The sequence below is a fragment of the Adiantum capillus-veneris genome, chromosome 18 (assembly GCF_014529385.1).
Source record: "Adiantum capillus-veneris isolate H3 chromosome 18, ASM1452938v2, whole genome shotgun sequence".
Lineage (NCBI taxonomy): Eukaryota > Viridiplantae > Streptophyta > Polypodiopsida > Polypodiales > Pteridaceae > Adiantum > Adiantum capillus-veneris.
The window spans coordinates 27004234-27023510 of record NC_140948.1 but is presented as its reverse complement, the minus strand read 5'-3'; the positions used below and the strand labels follow the sequence as shown (position 1 = coordinate 27023510).

Genomic DNA, 19277 nt, shown 5'->3' with positions numbered 1-19277 from the left:
TGGCCAAATGTATTGAGTCCCATTTTTCTTTTGGGATAATAGAAGAGGGCTGCATTTGGGGGGGGAGGGGGGAGCTCGTCTATAAATATAGACAAGTAGTTGAGGGATCGATGGAGCAAGCCAATATGAAACTAGTGAAAAAGATGCATGTGTGCATGCACCTTTCTGTTTATGGTTTTGTACATCAATCCCTTAATCATCCTCTGGAACACCCCCCGATTGGCCCCTATTGTGCGGGCCTCCTTGAATGAAGTTTACGAGCGAACCTTGTTGGATTTGGAATATTGATGGGATCTCTTTCCCTAGTAAATGTGTGAGTGAGTGCATGTGTGTGTGAGAGAGACAAAACATATGCCCACAACAATGAAAACCATTAAATGGATTTTGAGTACTTGTGCATATGTTTGGCTAAAGGTATTGAGTCTCTTTTTTGTTATGGGAGAATAGAAGAGGGCCTTTTTTTTTTTGGGAGAGGGGGGCGCTCGTCTATAAATATAAACAAGTAGTTGAGGGATTGATGGAGAATTCCAATAGGAACCAATGAAAAAGCTGCATGTGTGCATGCACCTTTATGTTTATGGTTGTCTTTTGTGTGCATGTGTGCATATGTATGAATTATAACTATGTAAGTTTGCATAGAATGAAATGTGATGTGTGATGAGAATTAAAAGTAAGAGTTACTTTTCTAAAGTTTTTGGCAAAACCTTATGTGAAAGAGGGCACGCCTGAGTGCCCTCTTTCACATAAGGTTGCCAAAAACCAGGCGTGCCCTCTTTCACATAAGGTTGCCAAAAACTTATGTCAAAGAGGGCACGTCTAGGTGCCCTCTTTCACATAAGGTTTTGCCAAAAAATTTAGAAAAGTAGCTCTTACTTTTATTTTTAAATCTACTCATTGTGTAATTCACATGGGCTAAAGGGGCAAACTTAGGGCCACTCAAAGTGGGAGTCAATTTGTTGTTAGTACAGTGCACTGTTTTTGGGTTGGATGGGCACTGCCTACCTCCCATAGAAATCATGTCGTGAATAGAGCTCCAACGATGATACATGACGATGACAAAATATTTGCGTGGAACAAAAATGGTCGTGAATGGGAGGCCACACCAACGGGGCATAATGTGACATTGCAACCATGGGGTATAATGTGAAATTGTAGTCAGTGGGGCTTGAGCCTTGATCTAACGGTGTAGGTGGTAAGTTGCACTCAACTAACCACCTTACTAAGTCGAGACTTGTCGAGTCCCAAAGTTGGACCTTTAACATCATAAAGCTAGGGGGGCAAGGGTCCTTCACAAGGGCCCGATTTTTTATTGGCCCCTTTATCCTACACACATGTACATGAATGCAAAAATTTGGTGATCACATAAACAAATACTCCCACTCTCTCAACACGAGGAAACCCCTTGAGAATGAAATACCCCTTGAATATATACTAGAGCTCACACTCAAACAGTATTTCACTTATGTAACGTTGTTGCGAGGAACATATTATATTAAAACATAAGAGGATGTTTAAGGGTTGCTGCACAAAGACAACCATAAACATAGAGATGTATACACACTTGCATAACTTTCCCTCGAGTTTTCCATAGGCTTGCTTCATCAATAATCTATATTAAGTGACACAAGCAAGTGAAGGGAGTGATGGCTCTCCGTTGATCCACATGGCACACATGGATTGTGAACCAAAATGAAATCCACCATAGCAACGAACAACATGATTCAAACCATCAGCCTCCTCTCTCCCACTCAACCTGCCTAGCCAACTCACCAATCACAATTTGTTGAAAGCCATCCATTTATAGAGGACTCAAACCCCCCGCCCGTCCCCCTTCATATTCTCCCAAAACGAAAAAGGGACTCAATACTTGTGGCCAATGTTTCTGAGCACATGCACAAGTAATCGGAATCAATTTACTGGTGGTCATTGTTATATGCATATGTTTGCTCACATGCACACACTCACTCACACATTTTCTAGGAATAGAGATAGAGATCATATTGATATCCCACCCTGTCAAGGTTCACTCGTAAACTTCATTCGCTTGAAAAGGTTCGCTCGATGAACAATAACACTCTCTTGCCAGACCCTGCTTTCTTAATATAAGGAGGTCCTAAACCCTAGCCATAACCAACCCCCGTGTTCAAACACATCAAAACTTTGTTCGTGAGGATTTCAATTTGTTGACCAAAATGTGAACTTGGTGTGAGCTAAAGCTTGGACTTGACGTGTGTGAACTACCCATGACCTCCACAAGTTACAAGTTATGTGCATTGCACTTTGGTGCGGTGAACTTGGACTCAAGTGTGGAATAGCAAGCCGCCTTGGGTCTAGGATGTGGTGAGTTCATAACCCCTATTTTTTCTCTGCCACCGGAGCATACGGTCTCTGTGGACCGTAGATCCCCTACTAAAGGTGGTGTCCCACATTACTATGCAGCACGTGGCAGCAATGGACCAATAAACATTAATCGAACGTTTTAAAAAGCTAGCCGAGAGCTTCAACAAGGTGGCCGCCGCCGCCGCCCCTTTGAATGGACCCCCGTAGCATACGCAGGCTGCTCAAAACTGTTGTATGGAGACAAAAAGGATTACCGTGCAGCTTTCCTTGCGAGTTTCTGCAGCATTTCAGCAGCGGTGCAGGTATCTACAGTCTGTTTTTGGCTTCAATGAGTTTCGAGCTATCTGTCATTCAATAAACTACAAAAATGCCATAATGCTAGAGAAACCCCGGTGCTGTGATCTCCTCGTTTGGCACAGAGAGAGAGAGAGAGAGAGAGAGAGAGAGAGAGAGAGAGAGAGAGAGAGGGCAGACCCAAACGTTAGTCCTCACTGATGATGATAGAAAATGATGATACAAGGGGTAAGCAGCCCCCTCTGTATACAGGGACACAACCAGGTTGCCTAATCCCCCATGACTTAGAACATGGGGGGCAAATCTGAAAAAATATGAAACTGCCTATAGGTGGAAAATGTTCTGGACTTGGGGCCACCAAGCTGACACTATAAGACATTGCCAACAACATAGGCTGGGCAAAACAATGGCGGGAACAGTCTGAAAAGGAGAAATCTACCTCACATAGGCCAAGCACAGCCACAAAATAGCCCTCATTTCCTACGATCAGCCCTCGGCAAGCCTGCTACAGAGGTAGAAAACTCTCCCAATATGTTATGCATGATGATGGTTTCTTACCTGAGGTTTTGACTATAATAATGGAATGCCTGGCGCTAATGTGTTCTTTCCAAGTTGTTGGAGCAACTTGTGGGCTGTTTAAAACCTTGATGGCAAAGCTTCCTCTGAAGTTCAAGAGCTCCTTAAGCACTCTGTGTTCAAAGGTTGTATATCTTAAATCATTGACAACTTAAGTGTCATATTGTCCTCTTATGGTGTTTTGGCCTGGGATATATATGGTGCCAATGTCAAATGAGATACATTTACCAAGTATTGGACACCTAGCAACTCACAAGTGACACAAGTCACAGTCTTCTCCAGGTCACTTGAGCAAGAAGCTTGCTTTTGCAGTCTGTAGGAAAAGGGTTTTAGAGGTGAAGCACATAGGAAACACCATCGAGATGCTGTACACTTCGATGATGAGGGCCCAACAATCACAGAAGAGGAGGAAGAGAAGGGACCTCGGAAGAGAAAACAGAGGAAAAGACAAGTCTTGTAGACATAGAAGGTGCCATGACTATCCAAAGGAAGATGAGGATGAGGATGACTCATGAGAAAGATGAGGACTATCCAGATGGGGATGAGGATGACTGACCTCTATCTTTTGGTTCAACTTTTGAACGAAAACAGAGCCACATTCTTCGGCCACCGATGTATGATGACTTGGATCCTAGAAAGGCTACGAAAGAGTTCAAGGATGGCGGTCAAAGCGTCAAGTTTCATACTTTCTTGGGATATGGGTGTCTTTTTTTACCACTTTAGCCTCTTGGAATTGAAATACCTGGCTAGTTATTCGTTGATATTCGGCACACTATGAATAAGAGGAGAGACAATTATTGCGAGGACGAAGCTTCTTGACATGTATCATAGTCTACTTGTATGCACAATAATCAAGAGGGGGATGCTATGTTTAGAGAAAAATTGTTGAGTGTTGCCACTACCTTTCAACGGTTGATAGAGAATCCCAAATTTGTGGAGTTTTATATCCCCTCTGCATCACAATAGAACAAAAAGCATTCACACTAGCTGCCATCTCTATGAAAATGAAATTGGCCTTGGCTCCATTGTTGAATAAGGTCAAGGCTTCTTGATCTTTTACCTTACCTCATACTCTATAGAGTTGGTGCTCTCATCCTCGTGGTTTTTCGGCGTCTCCATGAAATTTACTACAAGCCCCACTCTCGTCCTTTCCTTCTTTGGCGCTCGTTCTTTTGCCGCTTTTGATGTTTTTGGCTTGTCTTTAGGCTTTTCTTCCTTCTTTGGACACTTTGCTAAATGTGCACTACTTCACCACAACCATAGCACTTTCCTTGCTTAAAGAATTTTGCTTTTTGCTCAGCAAACATACGAGGAACTGTGGACTTCTTTCTGTGTGCTAGTTTCTTACCCTTCTTCTTTCCTTTGGCAGTCTCTTTCTCTGATGATTTGGATACCAGAGTACTTGTTTGAAATGTCAAGGATCTTGTCAAAAGAGAATAGGTGTCCAAAGCATGATCCATAAGCTGTTGAATGCTATAAGACCTTTGCTTCAAGCAATAACTTTGTAGCTCATCTAGTAAGTACAACGATAGCACTCTATCTTTTCTCTCAGGGAAACCTTCTTGAAAGAAGCCATCAATAGAAATGTATAATCTTTGACTCTAGATAGAAAGCATGTCTGCATTTGTCATTTGAAGATGATTCCAAGCAATTAGAACCGCTTCATATCTTGGGTGTCAACTAAAGAGATGAAAAGAGTCTCTTAAACCCCACCCAATTGCGAGGTGCTTTTTATCCAACAAAGTGTTGACAGCCAAGTCTATGCATTCCCCTTTAGATGAGATGCTGCCTTTCTCACTTTACAGGCTTCGATAAGTTGCCTCCTGAGAAAGCCATATCAGACTGTTGAATAAAGGACAGGCTTGTAATGTGCATCAATTGATGGTGTATGCTCAGGATAAGTGCCCAGTGCGTACTCAAGGTTCCTATTACTTCATGAGAGAGTTCCTATTACTTCATGAGAGATGTGCAAAGACTAGAAGGAGAAGAGAGAATGATACCGTGGATAGAGAGAGAGAGAAAAGACAAACACTGGATGGGGTCCCAAACCCCCCTCCAAGGGCCTCCCTCTTTATTGCTAGAGAGGTATTTGCTTTAGAATGCACCTAGATGCTGAAATTTTGATGGGATCTTGGGGTAGATGCTTGGATCTGTGAGGCTAAGGCTGAAAACTGAAAACGCTAAGCCTAATCTGGCTTGGAAGTGCGATGTGACGATGAGGCTATGGTTGAAATATGAAAACGCTTGCTGATCAGCTATCTTGGGACTGAAAATTGAAAATGCTAGTAATGATGGCTGGATTTGAGACAGTATGGCAAGGTTATGTTTGAAAATTGAAAATGCTGGTGCTAATGGGTGTCGTAGGTTGATTTGGTGCCAAAATGCTACAGATGTTGAGGTACTGCACGTACTTGGTACTTGTACATGCTTGAGAAGTGACCCATAGAGTCACTTATATGTGGAATTAAAGCTGGATCGGGCAATGTCAATAAAAACCCATGATTCTTAAAATGTCACTCATTAATGAGTTAATAAACTCACTTATAAGACGTGCTTCACATGCAGATAATACCTAGGCTAGGTACTAATGCAAGTGTATGTGAACACTCCCTAGTGCCTACACTTTGCAGACACTAGCTACGCTCATGTGCAATTAGAGGGTATGCAACTTTCTGGGCATGTAGGTCCTGTGTACAGGCACAAGGGTGTCAAAACACTTCCTAGGCTATCCTAAACCCTAGAAATAGGAGTTCGCTTGTCCACATGCGCATAGGGTTAGATATGCATGTGACATGCCTTATTAGAATCTTTCAATACCTTCACTCACAATTGACCAAAGGCTCACTCTTCAAGGAAAAAGTGATGTATATCCCAGCAACGGAACCATCAAACAAGCAACAGAACCATCAAACAAGCCATTGGGACCACCAAAGTGCCGTAAAACACTAAATGGATCCAATTACTGATGTTTAGATTTTGTTGTGACTTTTGCATGACCACATAGCTGTACATCACAAATGCAAGAACCCATATAGATGGATGGGTATTTTGAGCTGAACGACAAGTTTTAGAGAGTTTGCAACAATAAAAATGCTACATCGAATAGATGGGTGCCAAAAACTGATTTCAACTTACATGATGGCACGTAGCACAAGCCTGTAGTATGACCTTGGGAAGCTCTGTAGCTGCTTAAACATGCAAAATCTACAAACATCAATTAGCGAACTAGCCAAAAATTGATTTAGACACCCCTAAGCTGCCCCCTTGCTTCTTGCATGATGACTTACTCACGTAGATTTCAATGTTGGCTAACCCAAACACAAGCCACGTCCAAGGCCGATTGACCTGACCCATTTCACAGTGGCCATGCATTGTCTTGGGATCTCTAGGCTTTGTCAATTGTCCGCATCAACTTCTTTGGTGGAAAAGAAAGAAATAAAACAAAACGAAAATAAAAATAAAACAAAATAAAATGGATCTACTAGACACAAAGATACACCTCTTGGTGAAACAGTAATAGTTTCCCACCTAGATCCATTGAGAGAGCATTTCCATTGTCCGAACGGAAAAAAGCGAGCAAAGTAGAATTTCGAGCGAAGATGACCAAAACTCTAATATTGTAAGACAATCACACAAAGTATGGTTAAAACATCCCGAGAGATGAGAGCGTGTTATTGCTACAAAAATGTTAACAAGTAGTTTCATCACAACATTGCTATTGGCCACAAGGTTCCTACAATGTGCCCACATAAAAGATGAAAGATGAATTACTTTTAGAAGCTATATTCTTGATTTCTACAAACAATAGGATATTACAAGCACCAATAGACAACACTGTCTTGATAGTGTTACATGAAATTCTTAAAAGAACACATAGAAAACATAAGTCTGAGCTAAAAACCAAAGAATTTTTACTTTAAATCAAGCATCCATGGGCCTCATATATCACCCAAGTAAGAGATGTTCAACTTAAAAATGATCTAATCCCCTCCTAAAATATTTATATTTACACAAAGAATATTTCTATATAGTAGGTGCTATGATTTTTGTTAGAAAATAGGACGAGGAGAATCAAGCGAGATTCTCCTCTTGAATCGCAGTTTTTTAACGCGAACTTGGAGTGGGTAGTTGATCTGCTGTCTTTTTATGCAAACCTACGGTGGGCGGGTTTCCTCATGCGAAGCTCTAGTCCCAGGCAGAGACGCGCTTGTCCACGTGGTGGGTGAGTTGCATGCGAAGCAAGGTTTTGCAGGCTTTTTTAACTCGACATGTTACTGGCATTCCCGACACAGTAGAGAAGGGGTGCTACATGGGAGACGTGAGCTGCATGGAGACAGTAGGTGAAGTGGGAGTAGGCATCTAGCAGGAGCGTGAAGGTAGCACGCAAGGACAGCGACTTCCAGGGGAGGATAAAGACGCTGAGAGAGGAGAAACACTAGGATTGCAAGGTAATCAAGGTCGTCGACTCTGAGATTGCTTTAAAATTAACATTTGATGTCCTCTATGCTTCTTTAAGTGAAGGGTTAAGCAACTTAGAAGAGTATGCACTTGTAGATTGCTTCTTCGACTTCCTCTAGGCTTCTTTGAGTGAAGGGTTAACCAACTTAGGAGAGTTTGTACTTGTAGATTGCTTCTTTTAAAGTCTTGTTTGTAAAATGTTACGAAGTGCGAGGTCGTTTAAGTGTTGTGTGTTCATGAGGGTGCAATGTTGTAGGTGCTCATGGTAAGGATGAAGAAAGCGACACATGTTGTTGGTGATGGAAATGACGCATCCGGTTCTCGAGTCCGTAGGGATAGACCTAGGAAGATCGAGGAGGAGATATTGGAGGTTGAAAGTAGGCGTTCGAAGAGGTTGTTCAAGCTAAGTATTACCATCTCCGTTGGTGGTGCAGATGTAGACGTTGGCCTACTCTCTATGCTAAAAGAGTTTCTAGAGAAAGAGACCATTGTGAAATGTGTTCCATTGAGCGTGGCCGAACAGTGTTCCACCTGCACTTTCAAATGGTTGTGCGTATGCTTTTGACATCTATAATAGCGGTCAACAAAAAGATAAAGACATACTTGGGATGGGATAGAGAATCGTTTGTAGATGCTACTGTTCTCTACAGGGCACTAAAACAAAAGAATATGCACTCATTCCAAGGAATGATTAGGTATTGCTGAAGAGACAGACAAATAGCATTTTCAAAATGTTGGCCATAATATATCTCCTGATGACATTAATAAAGGGATCGAGCTTTATATGCTCCACGGGGCAGATGACCTAAAGAACAAAGTCTGCTTGACACAGATTAATGTGTTTGACATGACACTTGTGGATTGGAAATATAGTTTGTATCACTCTATTGGGCATGCCTTTTTTGGAACCACCCTATTGGGCATGCCTTTCTTGGAACCTTGCATCACATGATTAAGAGCGGTAAGTGCTATCCGTCATCTACTTGGATAACGTCGTACCAAGGACATGGGAAGGAACAACGGAAAATCACTGCTCTTTGGAAATGCAAAGAAATGCCATGCATTTCCAAGCACAATTACATACAATGATATACTCGACGTTTTTGTGCTCTAAAGTGCCAATCCCCGTCTTAATTGGTTCTTGAACAAGTGGAAAAACAATGGAAGGTAAACAATTAATTTCTCATATATGCTGTGATGGCCTAAGTGTTGATGTTAATATTGCTTCAAATGAATCGCAGGGAGCAAGGAGACTAACACGATTACGAAAGAAGTGGTGGCAATATCCGACACTGACGACGACCTTGATACAGGCATTGGAAGTGATTATATACCTCTACTTATGAGAACTAAAACTTACATCATTGCATGTTACGTATGCTAACTACATTTTGCGTCTGCGGTATTTCTTTTTTTAATTGATTTTGGTAAATTGATGAATTTTTGTATGCTCCAATGATTCTTGTAGGTGTGTGAAATAGACGCAATAGAAACTCCTCTTGAAGTTAAGGGAATTGAAATCTATAAGAATCAACAAAAGAATATAGATGATGCAATATTGCAAAGATAAGAAGACGTGTTGTTGTAAATTTGGCGGCAGTTCCGCATTGCAAATGACAATGACACTTTGCGTGGTTGTGTACTTAAATGCACATAGAGTAGAAGACATGCTACAAGATGTTCAGCTTAACGCTATTGATGTCCAAGTCACAGAGTTGCAACAACAAATAAACTCTTTGGTAAGGGAGATCATTTCTTTCAAGGCAAAAGTGAGTTGATTGATGTAGTAGTGGAAATATAGTGTCAAGAAATTTTCGTTAGTAAACTCTACACTAATAATTAGAACAAGGAGAAATTTGTAATGACCTGTTTTGCCATCTTCTCATTGTTATTATGAGAAGGAGAAGTTATTGTTATCGTTCAGTTTCTTAATATATCCATTTTGAGTTACAGTCTTTATATTCGTATTTTTTGTAAATACATTTTTAACATGTTTTATCTGTTAGTAGAGTTATTATAGGTCTACTAAAACTTATCGCAAAGGTCTATGCTTTATTGTTAAGGTTTTTAAGATGGAAATCTGGTAAAAGAAATGATTTTTTTCGTAAAAGTAGACCCATAGTAATTCAACTATCAAATAAAATACGCTAAGAATGTATTTACAAAAAATGCGGATATAAAGACTGCAACTGAAAGTGGATATATTAAGGAACTGAAGGATAACAATAACTTCTCCTTCTCATAATAACAATGAGAAGATAACGAAATGGTTCATTACAAATGTCTCCTTGTTCTAATTACTAGTGTAGAGTTTACTAATGGAAATTTCTTGACACTATATTTCCAAGCTTGACAACTACTATATTTAATCAATTCAGTTGTGCCTTGAAAGAAACGATCTATCTCTCTTTACCAAAGAGTTTATTTGTTGTTGCAATTCTACGATTTGGACATCAGCAACGTTAAGCTGAACATCTTGCAGCATGTCTTTTACACTTTGTGGTGTGCATTTGAGTATACAACCACGCAAAGTGTCATTGTCATCTTTAGTGGTACCACGGAGCTGCCGCCAAATTTGCAGCAGCTTATCTTCTAATCATTGTAATATTGCATTATCTATATTCTTTAGTTGACTTTGATAGATTTTAGTTCGGTTAGCTTCCACAGGAGTCTCTGTTGCGTCCATTTCACACAACTATAAGAATCATTGGAGCACACAAAAATTCATCGATATACAAAAATCAATGAAAGAAGAAAATGTCGTAGACGCAAAATGTAATTAACATACCTAACATGCAATGATGTCAACTTTAGTTCTCTTAAGTAGGGGTATATAATCACTTCCAATGCCTATATCAAGGTCATCGTCGGTGTTGGATATTATCACCACTTCCTTTGCAATCATGTAGTCTCCTTCTCCGTGCGGTTCATTTGAAGCAATATTAACAGCAACACTTAGGCCATCACTGTACATGTGACAAATTAATTGTTTACCTTTCATTGTTTTTCCACCTATTCAGGAACCAATCAGAACGGGGATGAGCAGCACCTTGGAGCACGAAAACGTCGAGTATATTATTGTATGTAATTGTGCTTGGAAATGCCATGAATTTCCAAAGAGCATCGATTTTCCGTTGTTCCATTCCATGTCTTTGGTACGACATTATCCAAGTGGATGACGGATAGTACTTACCGCTCTTAATCATGTGGTGCAAGGTTCCAAGAAAGTCATGCCCAATAGGGTGATGCAAACTATATTTCCAATCCAGAAGTGTCTTGTCAAACACATTAATGTGCGTCAAGCAGACTGTGTTCTTTAGGTCATCTGCCCCGTGGAGCGTATAAAGTTCGATCCCTTAATTAATGTCATTAGGAGATATGTTATGGCCAACATTTTGAAAATGCTCTTTGTCTATGTCTTTTAAGCAATACCTAATTATTCCCTGCAATGTGCGCATATTCTTCTGTTTTAGTGTCCTGCAAAGAACGATAGCACCTATAGGCGATTCTCTACCCCATCCCAAGCATGTCTTTATCTTTTTGTCGACCGCTATTATAGATGTCAACGGGATACACAACCATTTGAAAGTGTAGGTGGAGCATTGTTCCGCCAAGCTCAATGGAATATGAGAGATATATCATTGTATCTAAATGTCCCAGAGATGAAATTTTAACTTCAAAATGAAGTAAAAAGCTTTAAACTAATCTAAATTTTTACAGTTGTTAGAATTTCACAATTTTCACCACACCGTTGCTTCCGAAATGTCCCAAAACCTTAGAACAATTGCCCATATGTTGCATTCCGATACCCAAAGACTGTTTCCGGGCCTAAAAGAAAGTCTTGAAATTTTCTTGAAGGGTTCCGCACCGACACCATCCATCGCGTATGGATAGTCGTTTATAAGATTTTTGGCCATTTTGGATGCAACCATGTGGCTAAATTATGAAATTCTATCTGTAAACTGCTCGAAAGGGTCTTGCGTCGGTGCGGGATCCCTTGGGGCAGTTTTGAGACCTTTTTTGGCTTGAAACCCAGTCTCCGGGTCTCAGAATGAGGCATATGGGCAGTCGTTTCTAGGGTTTTGGGGCATTTGGGACACAAAGGTGTGGTCAAAATTGTCGAATTCTAACAACTATAAAAATTTAGATTAGCCAAAGGGAGGAGAAGGTGAGCTGCATCAAAAGACAGAGCATGCACATTAGATTGGACGGAACGCTCGCTACTGCTGTCCCCCCTACGCTGCGCCATCGGCCCCCCCCCCCCCCCCCCCCCCCCCCCCCCCCCCCCCCCCCCCCCCCCCCCCCCCCCCAGCGCTGCCCGCCTACCCTCTTTGCCCCCCCGCCAGCCCTCGCTGCCCCCCTTGCTGCCTTGCTTGTCCGCGCGCTGCCCCACCCCTGCTGTAGCAGCTCGCGACACTGCCGTTGCTGCAGTCCCGCCCGCCACTGCCGTCCCTGTCGTCGCTGCCATCCGCTGTCGATCCCCTGTTGTAGCCGCTCCCACCATTGCCCCCGCCCGTTGCTGCTAGCGCTCCCGCATTAGCCGTCCCCACCCGTTGCCACCTCCCCCGACCCGCCTGCTCTTTTTTCTCATAGTTGCATCCTGTATATCGGTACATACAGCATTAACTCCGTTTTGGGGCAGTGCTTTGCGTGCCAAGTTGCAGATTCCGTCCACCATCCTCTTCTTATGCCACAACAGTAGACACAGATGGAGGCTCCAGCTTCGCCACAGAGGGACTCGCCTGAAGCCCCCTCGCTCGACCCCGCTGAGCCCACCATTCGACTTACTCTTTCGCCGACAGAGCAAGCGAGCCTTGCCGCAGAGGTAGAGCGTTTGCAGGCCACTTCGGTCATCTGCAAGGTTCTCGGCACCCGACCTAGCAGAGGAGAGCTGCGAGACCTTCTCCAGGACCGCCTTCTCGCAGAGGTGGGCAAGATCTTGGATGTCCAGATTCTCGGACGGGGGTACTACCAGATCGAGTTCGAGACTTCCGAGATGGCCTCCAAGGTCATAGCTATGAGTCCACTGGCCATCCGAGCATCACGCGCCCACTTTCGACAGTGGCAACATGGTTTTGACCTGACTTCGGATGTGCTAGTAGAGGAGACATACATCCCCATCTCAGTCTGCTTTCCGTGTTTACGGAGGAAGTACCTTCCACTTCTCTCCAGGATTGGCTCCGCCATCGGGACTGTCTTGTAGACACCTCGTACAGTAGCATTAGTAGCTGCCAAGGCGGTTGGCATCCCTTCAGTTCGAGTTTTGGTCAGAGATACCCACACACTTCCGAAGGTCATCCTTCTGTCTCGGGTGAGTGGGGGTTGGTTTAGACAGAGTGTGGAGTACTCGGGTCTCCCGAACCAGTGCTTCATTTGCAGACAGATGGGCCACCTAGCGAAGGCGTGTCCATGAAGGAGGCCAGGACCTGCACCTCAGCCTCAGCCCCAGCCTGCCAAGGCTGGGCCGCAGCCACAGCCAGCGGCACATCGCACAGATTCAGAGCCACCCTCCGAGCCTGGGGCTCCAGCGGAGGAGGGGTGGCAGCAGGTCCGTGGCCGTCGACGCCAAGGGCCACAGCGACAGCCTGGCACTCAGAGTGGCCCTCAGGTGCCTACTCAGTAGCAGTGGGCTCCCACGGGGAACCGCTTTGGTCCTCTTGAGCAGGAGGAGCCCCCTACGCCAGCCTCCACCTCCGCTTCACCCTCGCCAGCCGCCCCACCTTCAGAGTTCCCTTCCTCCTCATCCCCCCCCCGCCCTCTGCTCCCGTCCACTCCCCACCTCGCCCCCTTGCCTCTGTCGCCCCACCCCGCTTCTCTCCTCCTCCGCCCCTCCCAGCTCCTTCTCCCCCTCTTGCTTCAGTACCATAGTCGACTCAGGAGGCTGGTCCCTCGCCGGCGGCTAGGAGATCTCTTGGCAGCGCCTTTGCCACGAGTCGCCTAGTGAGAGAGGGTCAGCCCTTCTTGCGGCCCCCTCTGTAGATTCAGACATCTTCCCTTGCAACTATCCCTCGTGGTCTGACGAGCATTGACCTCCGATGCCGCTGGGATTTCTTCGATTACGGGTTCACTCGCTTTCTCGGCGATTCTGCAGCAGACCACGAGGCAGCCTGCTTCAGGGTCCATGCTTTGTTCCTCGCCGCTAGGGGGACAGAGGCCTTGGACTCAGCAGTTGGTTTCTCCTTCCCCCTCTGTGGTAGGACCGAGAGACAGGGTGGTCCCTCGACTCAGTGGTGGGATGGTTGCATACACAGGTTCTCGAGTTCTCTCACCACATGGGAGAACTTGGAGTTACAGTTTTGCTGCAGACTTTGTGGCCACTGGCCAAGTTTGCGGTGACACCCCCAGACTCAGCAGGATGTAGGCACATTGTGGTGTACTCTTTTGCTGATACGCAGTGTTTGCCTTGCTATGTATACATTCATGAGGACTCTTGGACAGAGGAGGTTGCTTTACGCACGGCTCGCTCTGCTTGGGCTTGGGCCAGGCACTCACTGCAGTCTCGCCTATCTAGAGGACGCTCGGATGCGGATTACTCCCCATCCAAGCCAAGCCCCGAAGATAGCCCGTCTTGCTGCTGCGGCAGCATCTGTTCTCTCTTGCTCCCTATGAGGATCGTCTCGTGGAACGTGCAGGGACTAGGTGGGCCCCAGTTTCAACGACAGCGGGGCCGATTGCGTCAGGAGCTTCAGCATTGCCTTGTGGGAGGAGAGATTGATCTCCTTATGCTTCAGGAGCACCATTTGTCTGAGAGCCGCATTCGGCGATGTGGTCAGATTTTGCGTGGACGTTATGATACCTTTTGGTCAGCTGCTTTTGGACCTGGAGGCATCCAGGGTGGGGTATGTATGACTATTGCGGACTCATTGCAGCAGGCCATTGTGGGCAGAGGGATTATTGTGCCACGCAGGGCTCAGTGGATTACTATGCAGGATCAGGGTGGCCTTGTGGGCTTCCTGAACATCTATGCGCCCAATGTGACGAGTGCTTGAAACCGGCCCGTAGGGCGGTAGGCGTTGGCTTTCACCCGAAATTCTTTACTTTAGACACACACACAGAGCACTTTGCAAAGAGAACCTGCGACGAGAATTAACACTTAATCGCACACACGGCTCGGAAGCTAGAATGCTCCGAGCAGACGCCGACAACCTGTAGGCCCCAAAATTGGCGCCCCTTTCGGTATTTCTTTATTCTTAAGGAGGGTAAATTACAAGGTAAGGTCCTGGGAATCCTTCACGTGTATCCACCTAGATACCATTTGATTTGGCCAAATTTCGGCAGCATAACAGCCCCAAAACTTGCGCGAAACCAATTCCCCTGCTGGAACTCGCTTGCACTCTCGTATATCCTCTGATTCCTGTCCAAAAACAGTAAATTCAGCACGCTGTATTTACTGGTTTTTGCCCTGTTTTCAGCCCCAAACAGTCCCCTAACTGTCCTTTGCCAGTGGGGCACGACTCCCAATGATCCTGGCGTCCGTACGGCTGAAAAACAGTGAATTTACAACGCATACACAGCACTGATTTTGCACCTGTACGGTGAGGTTATGACCCTCACTAGTGCCTGCTTTGGAGCAGCAGTTAGCTACCCCTGTTCCTGCTCAAGGAGGCTCTTGCCTCAGCACAAAAGCATGAACCCACACAACTGTACATCAATCAAATGAGTAGCCCTCTTGTGGGGCATCACATAACTGCACGTAGGGGAGAGAGAGAGCAGTGTGTAGTGTGCAAGGCATCACTCCTAGCACCACACTGTACATGAGAGGGAAAGGAAGCACTCCATAGCTCTTAACCTGTGACAGGTTGCAAATGAGGCCTCTCCCAGCATAAAAATCAGCGCCCATTTTTCTGCAAGAGGAAAGTTCACCAAAATGTGACACTTGGCGCATTTTCAAGCATTTTCCCGTTTCGGGTTCGCCGCTTAAAAATATCCCAACCGACGCGTCAGTTGACTTCGCGGCAGAGTTATAAAATGTTCCCCTAGTCATACCGGAGGTAATGACGCGAACGCATTTCACGGCCCAAAATAGCAGTTCCCTAAATTTTAGGAGATGCTCCCGTTGGGCTCCCACTGGTCTTCTGACCATCTATCCTCATTGGGACCGCATCCAAAAGTGCAATGTGGCCCAACTGTCGGATACTTTTTGTTGGTAGTCCCACGTTGACTTTACGCCTTAATTGAGTTCACTTCCTAGTATCCACCAACTTGCTAAGTGCGACGGGGGGACCTATATGATCTTGCTCTGAGCCTAGACATCCTCTTACCATACGAATTCCAGTGCCGACCACTTCCCGTCTGCGGGTGAATCTACCGTTCACATTGGCCATACAATGTCCGACCGTTTGCTACTTCAAAAAGAGGGTCTCAAAACAAATAAAATAAACCCCATTGGAAAGAAACCAACAACCAAGGTTAGCAGTTGCCACATCTCTGTGACATGGTTAATAACTGCCACGTCCTCGTGACATACTCCCCTCTTGAAATCGCAAACGTCCTCGATTGCATACATAGATACAAATGACTGAATGAGGCCTTCATACTTTTGCCATTTCCATCTATGGCCTTCATACACGCCACTGATGATCTTGTGCTATTAACACTCTTTTATCATCGCATGTATCCGCAAGAAAGGTCGTAACATACATAGATACAAATGACTTAATGAGGCCTTCATACTTTTGCCATTTCCATCTATGGCATTGAATTCATATGTACATTTGATGTACTAGCTCTATCATTACCCCTCCTTTGCACACGTTGGGTTGGGGCATAAGTAGGCTGTAACCCAAAGGCTTCAAGGTAAAGCTGCAATACATTTGGTGATTCTGACAATTCATGCTCTTCCATCCACTTTGCATCCATAGGCGGATAGTTCTTGAACTTCACCAAATAACGTCTTGCAACTTGTCCTTTTACTTTTCTGTCCTTATGTGCCAAAACTTGCTCAGGTACCAGGATCTCATCGAGTTCCTCAACTTCTGGCTGATCCTCAACTGGCATATCTTCTGGCACATCACCCACGAAGGGTCTTAGAAGACTCACGTGAAACGCATTATGAATCTTCCACGCATCAGGCAGTTTCAGCCTGTAAGCCACATCGCTGATCTTGTCAAGCACTTGAAAAGGCCCATAGTAACGCATGCTGAGCTTAGGAAACAGCCGTTCCTTGCCCTTCATCTTCTTTAATCTTGCCTTTTCGAACCTTAAGAGAACCCAATCACCAGGTGATAGTAGCAATTCACGACGGTGACGATCAGCAGCTTTTTTCTGTTTTGCCTGAGTCTTCTCCAAGGCAACTTTAATCTTCTTATACATCTCATCCATGTTCTCAACATATCGATCTACCTCAAAGATCTTGTCCTTTGTGTGCAAAATGGGAGGAACCTTTTTGCCGCCTTCAACAATTTCAAAAGGTGCTTTGCCAGTAGACGAATGCACCGTATTATTGTACGCATACTCAAGCATAGGCAAATACTGTTCCCACTTGCCCTTATTATCTGACACATAGCATTTCAGCAGATCTAAGACAGTAGAATTAGCCTCTTCTGACTGTCCATCAGTTTGTGGATGAAATGAAGACGAGAACTTGAGCGTAGTACCCATGTTCTCAAACAATCCTCTCCAGAACAAACTAGTCATGCGAGGATCACGATCATTGATAATCGATTGTGGCATACCATGGTACTTAAACACATTGTACATGAACAAGCGTGCCATCTGATCAGATTTTATCTTCTTCCTGACAGGGATAAAATGGGCCTGCTTGCTGAACCTGCAGATAATGGTCCATATACCATCATTCCCTGTTGGTGTCCTTGGAAGATCAAAGATAAAGTCCATAGCAATGCTTTCCCATGGCTTATTCGGAATTGGGAGTGGTTGTAACAACCCTGGTGCCTTTTGCTTGTCAAACTTGACCTTTTGGCAAACTATGCATGCTCGCACAAAGGCATCCACATCTCTCCTCAAGGTAGGCCAATAGAAGAACGTCTCTACCGCTTTAACTGTTGCATCAATGCCACGATGCCCTGCATACGGTGGGACATGACTCTCTTCCATGACCTTATGTCGCAATGGCCTAGTGACACAAAGTCTGCCATGCATCATCATAAAACCATCTCTGAGGAGGTAGTGCTCGTGATGTTGCCCCTCTTGTAACTGTTCAAAGATCCTTGCAAAATCTTCATCAGCAGTATACTGTTCCTTCATGTCATCTAACTCATGATGATAAGGAATTGACACAGCTGAAATTTGTGGCTTTCTTGATAACGCATCAGCCACAACATTCTTCTTGCCTTCCACATGCATAATCTGGAAGTGGAACATGGAAAGAATGTTTGCCCATCGCATATGCTTTTCGGATAACTTTGACTGTGTCAAGAAGTATTGCAAGGTCTCATGATCTGTTTGGACAACAAAATCAGCACCTAAGAGGTAGTGCTTCCAGCTAGAAAGCGCATGAATCACGGCCAAGAGCTCTTTCTCATAGACTTGCATAGTCCTCTCTGGCCCTTGCAAAATTCGGCTTTCATAAGCTACAACCCGTCCATCTTGCATTAGCACTGCTCCGATGCTACTGCCACACGCGTCACACTGGACCACAAATGACTTCCTGAGATCTGGCAAAACAATAACTGGATCTGAAGTCAACTTTTCCTTTAAGAGACTAAAAGCTGAAATCTCTTTTTGGGTCCATGTGAAAGTGACCTCTTTCTTTTGCAATGCGTGAAGAGGCAATGCTATCTCTGCAAAATTTCTGATAAACCTTCTATAGTAGGAACACAATCCCAAGAAGCTTCTGACATCGTGCACAGTCTTCAAGTCTGGCCATGTCTTGATAGCTTCGACCTTTGCGGGATCCATTCTAACACCATCCTTTGAGACTATGTGGCCCAGAAAGTGGATCTCTTCGAGGAAGAATTCACTTTTCTTAGGATTGACAAGTAACCTGTGACTGCGGAGCTCTTCGAACACAATGGTCAAGTGACGCCTATGCTCCTCTTCATTCTTCGAATACACAATCATGTCATCGAAGAATGTTCCAACAAACTGTTGATGCGAGCGGAAAATCCGGTCCATCATTCTGTTGAACGTGGCAGGAGCATTTGTTAGCCCAAACGGCATCACTAGAAACTCATAAAGACCAAATGTCGTTCTAAACGCAGTCTTGTGCACATCCTCTGGGCTTATACGAATCTGATGGTACCCACTCTTAAGGTCTATCCTGCTAAAAATTGCAGCACCCTCTAAACGATCGAGAATATCATCAATGCGAGGAATAGGAAACCTATTCTTGATGGTATTCTTATTCAACGCACGGTAATCAATACACATGCGCCATGAGCCATCCTTCTTCTGCACTAGGAGCACTGGGGAGCAAAAGGGTGAAGAACTAGGCTGAATCAGCCCCTTCTCTAATAACTCCTCAACCTGGTCCATAATCTCTTTCTGCTGCGCCGCACTAACCCTGTAGGGAGGTCTATTTGGTGGGCTACACCCTGGCACCAAATCTATCCGATGGTCCTCAGGTCTCTCTGGCGGCAATTGCGACGGTAATGAATCAGAAAAACAGTCACTAAACTTTTGCAAAAATGCTGACCTTTCTTTATCTA

General features: G+C 44.6%; 1 protein-coding gene across 5 annotated transcripts in view; it reads left to right on the top strand.

The window, feature by feature from the left end:
* Nucleotides 1-2241: 2241 nt before the first annotated feature.
* Nucleotides 2242-19277, top strand: part of LOC147435386 (putative UDP-3-O-acylglucosamine N-acyltransferase 2, mitochondrial) — a 144779-nt gene continuing 127743 nt past the window's right edge. For 2 of the 5 annotated variants that reach the window (XM_086488459.1, XM_086488455.1), the window contains exon 1: nucleotides 2370-2642. In XM_086488459.1, the coding sequence (XP_086344585.1) occupies nucleotides 2534-2642 (109 nt within the window). In that variant the 5' untranslated portion in view covers nucleotides 2370-2533. Of the gene's footprint in view, nucleotides 2341-2369; nucleotides 2643-19277 lie in introns of those variants that run through there. The other 3 variants (XM_086488457.1, XM_086488458.1, XM_086488460.1) reach the window with 3 other exon arrangements.